The 12101-nt window shown below is 40.6% G+C and overlaps 1 protein-coding gene across 1 annotated transcript in view; it reads right to left on the bottom strand.

The window, feature by feature from the left end:
- The window catches only part of LOC134353480 (mucin-2-like), a 182926-nt gene that overhangs the window by 17684 nt on the left and 153141 nt on the right, over positions 1 to 12101 (bottom strand). Inside the window, exons 53-58 of the mRNA XM_063061484.1 lie at positions 11341 to 11553; positions 8628 to 8840; positions 5912 to 6124; positions 4071 to 4280; positions 3197 to 3409; positions 1354 to 1563 (exon numbers count right to left, since the gene is read on the bottom strand). Of these exons, the coding sequence (XP_062917554.1) occupies positions 1354 to 1563; positions 3197 to 3409; positions 4071 to 4280; positions 5912 to 6124; positions 8628 to 8840; positions 11341 to 11553 (1272 nt within the window). The remainder of the gene's footprint in view (positions 1 to 1353; positions 1564 to 3196; positions 3410 to 4070; positions 4281 to 5911; positions 6125 to 8627; positions 8841 to 11340; positions 11554 to 12101) is intronic.

Here is a 12101-nt window from a genome sequence, read left to right as displayed (position 1 = left end):
AGAAGGCATGGGATCCAGGGAAGTTTGACCAGGTGGATTCAGAATTGGCTTGCCTGCAGAAGGCAGAGGGTCATGGTGAAGGGAGTACATTCAGATTGGAGGATTGTGACTAGTCGTGTCTCACGAGGATCTGTTCTGGGTCCTCTACTTTTCGTGATTTTTATTAACAACCTGGATGTGGGGGTAGAAGGGTGGGTTGGCAAGTTTGCAGATGACACCAACGTTGGTGGTGTTGCAGATAGTGTAGAGGATTGTCAAAGATTGCAGAGAGACATTGATAGGGTGCAGAAGTGGGCTGAGAAGTGGCAGATGGAGTTCAACCCAGAGAAGTGTGAGGTGGTACACTTTGGGAGGACAAACTCCAAGGCAGAGTACAAAGTAAATGGCAGGATACTTGGTAGTGTGGAGGAGCAGAGGGATCTCGGGGTACATGTCCACAGATCCCTGAAAGTTGCCTCACAGGTGGACAGGGTAGTTAAGAAAGCTTATGGGGTGTTAGCTTTCATAAGTCGAGGGATAGAGTTTAACAGTCGCTATGTAATGATACAGCTCTATAAAACTCTCGTGAGGCCACACTTGGAGTATTGTGTCCAGTTCTGGTCACTTCTCCATACGAAAGATGTGGAAGCATTGGAAAGGGTACAGAGGAGATTTACCAGGATATAGCCTGGTTTAGAAAGTATACATTATGATCAGAGATTAAGGGAGCTAGGGCTTTACTCTTTGGAGAGAAGGAGGAAGAGAGGAGACATGATAGAGGTGTACAAGATAATCAGAGGAATAGATAGAGTGGATACCCAGCGCCTCTTCCCCAGGGCACCACTGCTCAATACAAGAGGACATGGCTTTAAGGTAAGGGGTGGGAATTTCAAGGGGGATATTAGAGGATGGTTTTATACTCAGAGAATGGTTGGTGCATGGAATGCACTGCCTGAGTCAGTCGTGGAGGCAGATACACTAGTGAAGTTTAAGAGACTACTAGACAAGTATATGGAGGAATCTAAGGTGAGGGCTTATATGTGAGGCAGGGTTTGAGGGGCGGCACAACATTGTGGGCCGAAGGGCCTGTACTGTGCTGTACTATTCTATGTATGTTCTATAAAATGACTATGCCTGTGTTATATGTTTGTATTCTACTATTAATAAATATGTTGATATCATTCAAAACACATCATCAGAGAAGGGAATGAATTAATTTTCAGTGCCATTAAATTTTGTCAAAACTTCTGAATGTACCATCACCTTCACCATGTGATTCATTCTTCCATCCAAACGTTTTATCGGAACACATTACTGTCAACGTACTTCATGGAAATGTGACTATTACCGTGCAATGATGACGAATAATCTTACCAGGTGCCATTTTAAATCCATCAGCATTACAGCTACAGGTTGTTGGTCCTGTTGTTTCTGGAGTCACAGTTACGACTGTAGATGTTGTGCGCTCTGGAGTGGTAGTCGTACTTTCACATCTTCCGGTATACTTCAAAATTTTGCAATCCACAGTACAGAGAGTGAAGTTGCAGAGTTCTGATTTCCCAGCAGAGGTCACAATCGCCTGACCTGGAGGCAGAGTAAGGAAAATTACACTGTGTTTATCATGAATGTATGAAACATTAAAAACAAAACGTCCTGCATTAATAAAACAGCTTCATTCAGTGAAAATGCTGAAAAATGTTTCCGAAGCTGTGAATATCATTACACAAACGATTAGCCACACAAGCAGTTTCTGGACAAAGCTTCTGCAGAGAGAGTGCAATTATAAAATTCCAGAACCAGAGGCCACAGTTTAAGAATAAGGGGTAGACCATTTAGAAGGGAGACGAGGAAAAACTTTTTCACCCAGAGAGTGGTGGGTGCCTGGGATGCTCTGCCCCCGAAGGCAGTGGAGGCCAATTCTCTGGATGATTTCAAGAAAGAGATGGATAAGTTCTTAAAGGTCACGGAATCAAAGGTTATAGTGATAAGGCAGGAAATGGATACTGATTGTGGATGATCAGCCATGATCACAGTGAATGGCGGTGCTGGCTCGAAGGACTGAATGGCCTCCTCCTGCACCTAATGGCTGTTGTCTACCATTGAAGTATGTCAGTGTACAATCTGTATTGAGATGGTGGAAATCACAACGAGCAAAGATATTCGTCTGAATGTGTGTTGTTGGGTGAGATACAGATTACACACACTTTTTAGGAGTATTTTGCTCAATGGCAAAGAGTTTATTATAATGCCGCAGGTGCTATATTCATTGACAGGCCGCAAAGCACTGACAATCAAAAATTCTATTATTGGCAACACTGTCTACATCGTGATGTCATGCCAACTTTGAAAAGAATGTGAAATCTGCCATCTCATCCTCAGCAATTTGAATCCTGTGTTCATGATGAAGCAAGCGTATTGAAGTAATGCATCCAATCCTGTTACCCACTGATAGAAAGAAACTGAAGGCTGTGCAAGTGTGCAAACCAGGTTTATTGCAGAGTGTTGCTGATTACCGACATCTTTCATGAGATGGATGTGGTTCAACCTGTCTCACATTTATCCGGTGCCCTGGAAAATATTGAAGTGCATTATATCTTGTCTTAGAAGCTGAGGTGGTTGCTGCTTCATGGTTATGATGTAAAGAGTGCAACAAACAGAGTATACAGTGGATAATATCTTTGCAAGTTCTAAATTTCTCAAAATATAATCAAGCATTTCAGGTGTGTGGAGATCTATTAATAGGAGCTGTATAGAATGAGTGCATTCCCTGAGAAATGTGGGGGCCTGTTTTCACTTCCTTGTTGTTTGAGTTGGAAAATGAAATAGAAGTGTTTCAAAGGATTCGAGACCAGCAGTGAATATTCAGAGAATTGAACAATGAGGAGCTGAGCACACTGAGGTAGCATATTGCTTCTATTGATCACAAATTTAACTTGTTTGGGACATCATCATGACACGAAACATCTATCCACATTGCACGTTCTTATACATTACATTTTTTAATGGATTCCTGAATCTACTTAACACACAAATCTATAAAACAATGAAATAAATTTCCACTGTATATTGTTCAATTATATTCAAGTTTGGAATGGACCATAACCTTTACAAGTTTGTTCACTGTGCCACTGAAAACAAACATCAAAGGGAAAAATTGCTATTAAATCACTTCTAGGAATTGTGTACGTTACAGCACAGTTGTTACAAATAATCTTACCAGGTGCCATTTTTCCTCCATCTGTGAGACAGCTACAGGTTGCTGGTGCTCCTGGTGTTATTGGAGTTACAGTTACTACTGTAGAAGAAGTGGGTTCAGGAGCGGTGGTTGTACTTTCACATCTTCCGGTATACTTCATAACTTCACAATCTGTAGTGCAGAGCGTGAAGTTGCAGAGGCCTGACTTCCCTGTAGACGTCACAATCGCCTGACCTGGTGACAAAAAAAAGAGAATCATTCCACTTATTTTGTATTTTAAAAAAATCTTGCATCAAGAAAACAGCTTGATTCAGTTGAATGTATCGAGAATGTTTCCAGAGCCGTGAATATCATTTCGCAAACGATAAGCCACACAAGGAGTTTCTGGGCAAAACGACTGTAGATGGAATGCAATTATATCGTACCACTCAACTATCTCAGTGTGCAGTCTGTATTGAGATGGTGCAAGTGACTACGAGGCAAAGTTATTTGTTTTATTGTGTGTTGTTGGGTGATATACTGATTATACACATTTCTGATGAGTACTTTGCTCAATAGCAAAGAGTTTACGTCAATGCTCTAAGTGCTATATTTGTGAAAAAAGACCAAGTTATCAGAAGATTGATGCCGATAAGAGAGATAAGAGAGAGACAAATGGGGGAAACATTCCAAATGCTAATAAGAGAGAGACGAGAGAGATTAATGAAAAGAGACACAGTTCCGAGTATTGTCAGACCGGTTGCTTTGAAGCTGAACTGTTTGAAGTTTGACGGACAGGCAATACCCCAGCAGGGGGATAAAAGGAACAGGTTTGCTAATGCAAGCGACACAGCACGACACCACGAGATAATGAGACCCTGGAAGTGCGTTGTTGTATGATGACGGATAATCTTACCAGGTGCCATTTTAAATCCATCTACGTTACAGCTACAGGTTGTTGGTGCTGTTGTTTCTGGAGTCACAGTTACTACTGTAGATGTTGTGGGTTCTGGAGTGGTAGTCGTACTTTCACATCTTCCGGTATACTTCAAAATTTTGCAATCCACAGTACAGACAGTCAATTTGCAGAGGCCTGATTTCCCTGCAGAAGTCACAATTGCCTGACCTGGAGACAGAGTAAAGAAAATCACACTGTGTTTATCTTGAATGTAGAAAACATTAAAAACAAAATGACCTGCAGTGATTAAACAGCTTCATTCAGTGAAAACGCTGAAAAATGTTTCCGAGCTGTAAATATCATTTCACAGAAGATTAGCCACACGAGGAGTTTCTGGACAAAGCTTCTGCAGATAGAGTGCAATTAGATCACTCCAGAAGCAGAGGCCACAGTTTCAGAATAGGGGGTAGACCATTTAGAAGTGAGCTGAGGAAAAACTTTTTTACCCAGAGAGTGGTGGGTACTTGGAAGGTTCTGCCCCAGAAGGCAATGGAGGCCAAGTCTCTGGATGATTTCAAGAAACACATGGAAAAGCTCTTAAAGATAGAGGAATCAAAGGTTATAGTGATAAGGCAGGAAATGGATACTGATTGTGGATGATCAGCCATGATCACAGTGAATGGCGTTGCTGGCTTGAAGGACTGAATGGCCTCCTCCTGCACCTAATGTCGATTGTCTACCATTGAAATATGTCAGGGTACAGTCTGTATTCAGATGGTGGAAATCACAACGAGCAAAGATATTCGTCTGAATGTGTGTTGTTGGGTGAGATACAGATTACCCACACTTTTTAGGAGTATTTTGCTCAATGGCAAAGAGTTTATTATAATGCCGCAGGTGCGATATTCATTGACAGGCCGCAAAGCACTGACAATCAAAAATTCTATTATTGGCAACACTGTCGACATCGTGATGTCGTGCCAACTTTGAAAAGAATGTGAAATCTGCCATCTCATCGTCAGCAATTTGAATCCTGTGTTCATGATGAAGCAAGCGTATTGAAGTAATGCATCCAATTCTGTTACCCACTGATAGAAAGAAACTGAAGGCTGTGCAAGTGTGCAAACCAGGTTTATTGCAGAGTGTTGCTGATTACCGACATCTTTCATGAGATGCATTTGGTTCAACCTGTCTCACATTTATCCGGTGCCCTGGCAAATATTGAAGTGCATTATATCTTGTCTTAGAAGCTGAGGTGGTTGCTGCTTCATGGCTATGATGTAAAGAGTGCAACAAACAGAGTATACAGTGGATAATATCTTTGCAAGTTCTAAATCTCTCAAAACAGAATCAAGCATTTCAGGTGTGTGGAGATCTATTAATAGGAGCTGTATAGAATGAGTGCATTCCCTGAGAAATGTGGGGGCCTGTTTTCACTTCCTTGTTGTTTGAGTTGGAAAATGAAATAGAAGTGTTTCAAAGGATTCGAGACCAGCAGTGAATATTCAGAGAATTGAACAATGAGGAGCTGAGCACACTGAGGTAGCATATTGCTTCTATTGATCACAAATTTAACTTGTTTGGGACATCATCATGACACGAAACATCTATCCACATTGCACGTTCTTATACGTTACATTTTTTAATGGATTCCTGAATCTACTTAACACACAAATCTATAAAACAATGAAATAAATTTCCACTGTATATTATTCAATTATATTCAAGTTTGGAATGGTCCATAACCTTTACATTTTGTTCACTGTGCCACTGAAAACAAACATCAAAGGGAAAAATTGCTATTAAATCACTTCTAGGAATTGTGTACGTTACAGCACAGTTGTTACAAATAATCTTACCAGGTGCCATTTTTCCTCCATCTGTGAGACAGCTACAGGTTGCTGGTGTTGCTGGTGTTATTGGAGTTACAGTTACTACTGTAGAAGAAGTGTGTTCAGGAGCGGTGGTTGTACTTTCACATCTTCCGGTATACTTCATAACTTCACAATCTGTAGTGCAGAGCGTGAAGTTGCAGAGGCCTGACTTCCCTGTAGACGTCACAATCGCCTGACCTGGTGACAAAAAAAAGAGAATCATTCCACTTATTTTGTATTTTAAAAAAATCTTGCATCAAGAAAACAGCTTCATTCAGTTGAATGTATCGAGAATGTTTCCAGAGCCATGAATATCATTTCGCAAACGATAAGCCACACAAGCAGTTTCTGGGCAAAACGACTGTAGATGGAATGCAATTATATCGTACCACTCAACTATCTCAGTGTGCAGTCTGTATTGAGATGGTGCAAGTGACTACGAGGCAAAGTTATTTGTTTTATTGTGTGTTGTTGGGTGATATACTGATTATACACATTTCTGATGAGTACTTTGCTCAATAGCAAAGAGTTTACGTCAATGGTCTAAGTGCTATATTTGTGACAAAAGACCAAGTTATCAGAAGATTGATGCCGATAAGAGAGATAAGAGAGAGACAAATGGGGGAAACATTCAAAATGCTAAAAAGAGAGAGACGAGAGAGATTAACGAAAAGAGACACAGTTCCGAGGATTGTCGGACCGGTTGCTTTGAAGCTGAACAGTTTGAAGTTTGATGGACAGGCGATACCCCAGCAGGGGGATAAAAGGAACAGGTTCGCTAAGGCAAGCGACACAGCACGACACCACGAGATAACGAGACCCTGGAAGTGCGTTGTTGTATGATGACGGATAATCTTACCAGGTGCCATTTTAAATCCATCTGTGTTACAGCTACAGGTTGTTGGTCCTGTTGTTTCTGGAGTCACAGTTACTACTGTAGATGTTGTGGGTTCTGGAGTGGTAGTCGTACTTTCACATCTTCCGGTATACTTCAAAATTTTGCAATCCATAGTACAGAGAGTGAATTTGCAGAGGCCTGATTTCCCTGCAGAAGTCACAATTGCCTGACCTGGAGACAGAGTAAAGAAAATCACACTGTGTTTATCTTGAATGTATAAAACATTAAAAACAAACTGACCTGCAGTGATTAAACAGCTTCATTCAGTGAAAACGCTGAAAAATGTTTCCGAGCTGTAAATATCATTTCACAGAAGATTAGCCACACGAGGAGTTTCTGGACAAAGCTTCTGCAGATAGAGTGCAATTAGATCACTCCAGAAGCAGAGGCCAAAGTTTCAGAATACGGGGTAGACCATTTAGAAGTGAGCTGAGGAAAAACTTTTTTACCCAGAGAGTGGTGGGTACTTGGAAGGTTCTGCCCCAGAAGGCAATGGAGGCCAAGTCTCTGGATGATTTCAAGAAACACATGGAAAAGCTCTTAAAGATAGAGGAATCAAAGGTTATAGTGAGAAGGCAGGAAATGGATACTGATTGTGGATGATCAGCCATGATCAGAGTGAATGGCGGTGCTGGCTTGAAGGACTGAATGGCCTCCTCCTGCACCTAATGTCGATTGTCTACCATTGAAATATGTCAGGGTACAGTCTGTATTGAGATGATGGAAATCACAACGAGGCAAAGATATTCATTTGATTGTGTGTTCTTGGGTGAGCTACTGATTACACCCACTTCTGAGGAGTATTTTGCTCAAAGGCAAAGAGTTGACTATAATGCAGCAGGTGGTATATTAATTGACAGGCCGCAAAGCACTGACAATCAAAAATTCTATTATTGGCAACACTGTCTACATCGTGATGTCATGCCAACATTGAAAAGAATGTGAAATCTGCCATCTCATCCTCATCAACTTGAATCCTGTGTTCATGATGAAGCAAGCGTATTGAAGTAATGCATCCAATTCTGTTACCCACTGATAGAAATAAACTGAAGGCTGTGCAAGTGTGCAAACCAGGTTTATTGCAGAGTGTTGCTGATTACCGACATCTTTCATGAGATGCATTTGGTTCAACCTGTCTCACAGTTATCCGGTGCCCTGGAAAATATTGAAGTGCATTATATCTTGTCTTAGAAGCTGAGGTGGCTGCTGCTTCATGGCTATGATGTAAAGAGTGCAACAAACAGAGTATACAGTGGATAATATCTTTGCAAGTTCTAAATTTCTTAAAACAGAATCAAGCATTTCAGGTGTGTGGAGATCTATTAATAGGAGCTGTATAGAATGAGTGCATTTCCTGAGAAATGTGGGGGGCTGTTTTCACTTCCTTGTTGTTTGAGTTGGAAAATGAAATAGAAGTGTTTCAAAGGATTCGAGACCAGCACTGAATATTCAGAGAATTGAACAATGTGGAGCTGAGCACACTGAGGTAGCATATTGCTTCTATTGATCACAAATTTAACTTGTTTGGGACATCATCATGACACGAAACATCTATCCACATTGCACGTTCTTATACGTTACATTTTTTAATAGATTCCTGAATCTACTTAACACACAAATCTATAAAACAATGAAATAAATTTCCACTGTATATTATTCAATTATATTCAAGTTTGGAATGGTCCATAACCTTTACATTTTGTTCACTGTGCCACTGAAAACAAACATCAAAGGGAAAAATTGCTATTAAATCACTTCTAGGAATTGTGTACGTTACAGCACACTTGTTACAAATAATCTTACCAGGTGCCATTTTTCCTCCATCTGTGAGACAGCTACAGGTTGCTGGTGTTGCTGGTGTTATTGGAGTTACAGTTACTACTGTAGAAGAAGTGTGTTCAGGAGCGGTGGTTGTACTTTCACATCTTCCGGTATACTTTATAACTTCACAATCTGTAGTGCAGAGCGTGAAGTTGCAGAGGCCTGATTTCCCTGTAGACGTCACAATCGCCTGACCTGGTGACAAAAAAAAGAGAATCATTCCACTTATTTTGTATTTTTAAAAAATCTTGCATCAAGGAAACAGCTTCATTCAGTTGAATGTATCGAGAATGTTTCCAGAGCCATGAATATCATTTCGCAAACGATAAGCCACACAAGGAGTTTCTGGGCAAAACGACTGTAGATGGAATGCAATTATATCGTACCACTCAACTATCTCAGTGTGCAGTCTGTATTGAGATGGTGCAAGTGACTACGAGGCAAAGTTATTTGTTTTATTGTGTGTTGTTGGGTGATATACTGATTATACACATTTCTGATGAGTACTTTGCTCAATAGCAAAGAGTTTACGTCAATGCTCTAAGTGCTATATTTGTGACAAAAGACCAAGTTATCAGAAGATTGATGCCGATAAGAGAGATAAGAGAGAGACAAATGGGGGAAACATTCAAAATGCTAATAAGAGAGAGACGAGAGAGATTAACGAAAAGAGACACAGTTCCGAGGATTGTCGGACCGGTTGCTTTGAAGCTGAACTGTTTGAAGTTTGATGGACAGGCGATACCCCAGCAGGGGGATAAAAGGAACAGGTTCGCTAAGGCAAGCGACACAGCACGACACCACGAGATAACGAGACCCTGGAAGTGCGTTGTTGTATGATGACGGATAATCTTACCAGGTGCCATTTTAAATCCATCTGTGTTACAGCTACAGGTTGTTGGTCCTGTTGTTTCTGGAGTCACAGTTACTACTGTAGATGTTGTGGGTTCTGGAGTGGTAGTCGTACTTTCACATCTTGCGGTATACTTCAAAATTTTGCAATCCATAGTACAGAGAGTGAATTTGCAGAGGCCTGATTTCCCTGCAGAAGTCACAATTGCCTGACCTGGAGACAGAGTAAAGAAAATCACACTGTGTTTATCGTGAATGTATAAAACATTAAAAACAAAATGACCTGCAGTGATTAAACAGCTTCATTCAGTGAAAATGCTGAAAAATGTTTCCGAGCTGTAAATATCATTTCACAGAAGATTAGCCACACGAGGAGTTTCTTGACAAAGCTTCTGCAGAAAGAGTGCAATTAGATCACTCCAGAAGCAGAGGCCACAGTTTCAGAATAGGGGGTAGACCATTTAGAAGTGAGCTGAGGAAAAACTTTTTTACCCAGAGAGTGGTGGGTACTTGGAAGGTTCTGCCCCAGAAGGCAATGGAGGCCATGTCTCTGGATGATTTCAAGAAACACATGGAAAAGCTCTTAAAGATAGAGGAATCAAAGGTTATAGTGATAAGGCAGGAAATGGATACTGATTGTGGATGATCAGCCATGATCAGAGTGAATGGCGGTGCTGGCTTGAAGGACTGAATGGCCTCCTCCTGCACCTAATGTCGATTGTCTTCCATTGAAATATGTCAGGGTACAGTCTGTATTGAGATGATGGAAATCACAACGAGGCAAAGATATTCATTTGATTGTGTGTTCTTGGGTGAGCTACTGATTACACCCACTTCTGAGGAGTATTTTGCTCAAAGGCAAAGAGTTGACTATAATGCAGCAGGTGGTATATTAATTGACAGGCCGCAAAGCACTGACAATCAAAAATTCTATTATTGGCAACACTGTCTACATCGTGATGTCATGCCAACATTGAAAAGAATGTGAAATCTGCCATCTCATCCTCAGCAACTTGAATCCTGTGTTCATGATGAAGCAAGCGTATTGAAGTAATGCATCCAATTCTGTTACCCACTGATAGAAAGAAACTGAAGGCTGTGCAAGTGTGCAAACCAGGTTTATTGCAGAGTGTTGCTGATTACCGACATCTTTCATGAGATGCATTTGGTTCAACCTGTCTCACAGTTCTCCGGTGCCCTGGAAAATATTGAAGTGCATTATATCTTGTCTTAGAAGCTGAGGTGGCTGCTGCTTCATGGCTATGATGTAAAGAGTGCAACAAACAGAGTATTCAGTGGATAATATCTTTGCAAGTTCTAAATCTCTCAAAACAGAATCAAGCATTTCAGGTGTGTGGAGATCTATTAATAGGAGCTGTATAGAATGAGTGCATTTCCTGAGAAATGTGGGGGGCTGTTTTCACTTCCTTGTTGTTTGAGTTGGAAAATGAAATAGAAGTGTTTCAAAGGATTCGAGACCAGCACTGAATATTCAGAGAATTGAACAATGTCGAGCTGAGCACACTGAGGTAGCATATTGCTTCTATTGATCACAAATTTAACTTGTTTGGGACATCATCATGACACGAAACATCTATCCACATTGCACGTTCCTATACGTTACATTTTTTAATGGATTCCTGAATCTACTTAACACAGAAATCTATAAAACAATGAAATAAATTTCCACTGTGATTCAATTATATTCAAGTTTGGAATGGACCATAACCTTTACAAGTTTGTTCACTGTGCCACTGAAAACAAACATCAAAGGGAAAAATTGCTATTAAATCACTTCTAGGAATTGTGTACGTTCCAGCACAGTTGTTACAAATAATCTTACCAGGTGCCATTTTTCCTCCATCTGTGAGACAGCTACAGGTTTCTGGTGTTGCTGGTGTTATTGGAGTTACAGTTACTACTGTAGAAGTTGTGGGTTCTGGAGCGGCCGTTGTACTTTCACATCTTCCGGTAAACTTCATAACTTCACAACCTGTAGTGCAGAGCGTGAAGTTGCAGAGGCCTGATTTCCCTGTAGACGTCACAATCGCCTGACCTGGTGACAAAAATAAGAGAATCATTCCATTTATTTTGTATTTTAAAAAAATCTTGCATCTAGAAAACAGCTTCATTCAGTTGAATGTATTGAGAATATTTTCAGAGCCATGAATATCATTTCGCAAACAATAATCCACACAAGGAGTTTCTGGGCAAAACGACTGTAGGTGGAATGCAATTATATCGTACCACTCAACTATCTCAGTGTGCAGTCTGTATTGAGATGGTGCAAGTGACTACGAGGCAAAGTTATTTGTTTTATTGTGTGTTGTTGGGTGATATACTGATTATACACATTTCTGACGAGTACTTTGCTCAAAAGCAAAGAGTTTACATCAATGCTCTAAGTGCTATATTTGTGACAAAAGACCAAGTTATCAGAAGATTGATGCCGATAAGAGAGATAAGAGAGAGACAAATGGGGGAAACATTCAAAATTCTAATAAGAGAGAGAGGAGAGAGATTAACGAAAAGAGACACAGTTCCGAGTATGGTCGGACCGGTTGCTTTGAAGCTGAACTGTTTGAAGTTTGATGGACAGGCGAT

Source organism: Mobula hypostoma, chromosome 11 (assembly GCF_963921235.1).
Source record: "Mobula hypostoma chromosome 11, sMobHyp1.1, whole genome shotgun sequence".
Classification (NCBI taxonomy): domain Eukaryota; kingdom Metazoa; phylum Chordata; class Chondrichthyes; order Myliobatiformes; family Myliobatidae; genus Mobula; species Mobula hypostoma.
Note: the sequence above shows the minus strand (reverse complement) of the source record. Positions and strands in the feature narration are given on the sequence as shown.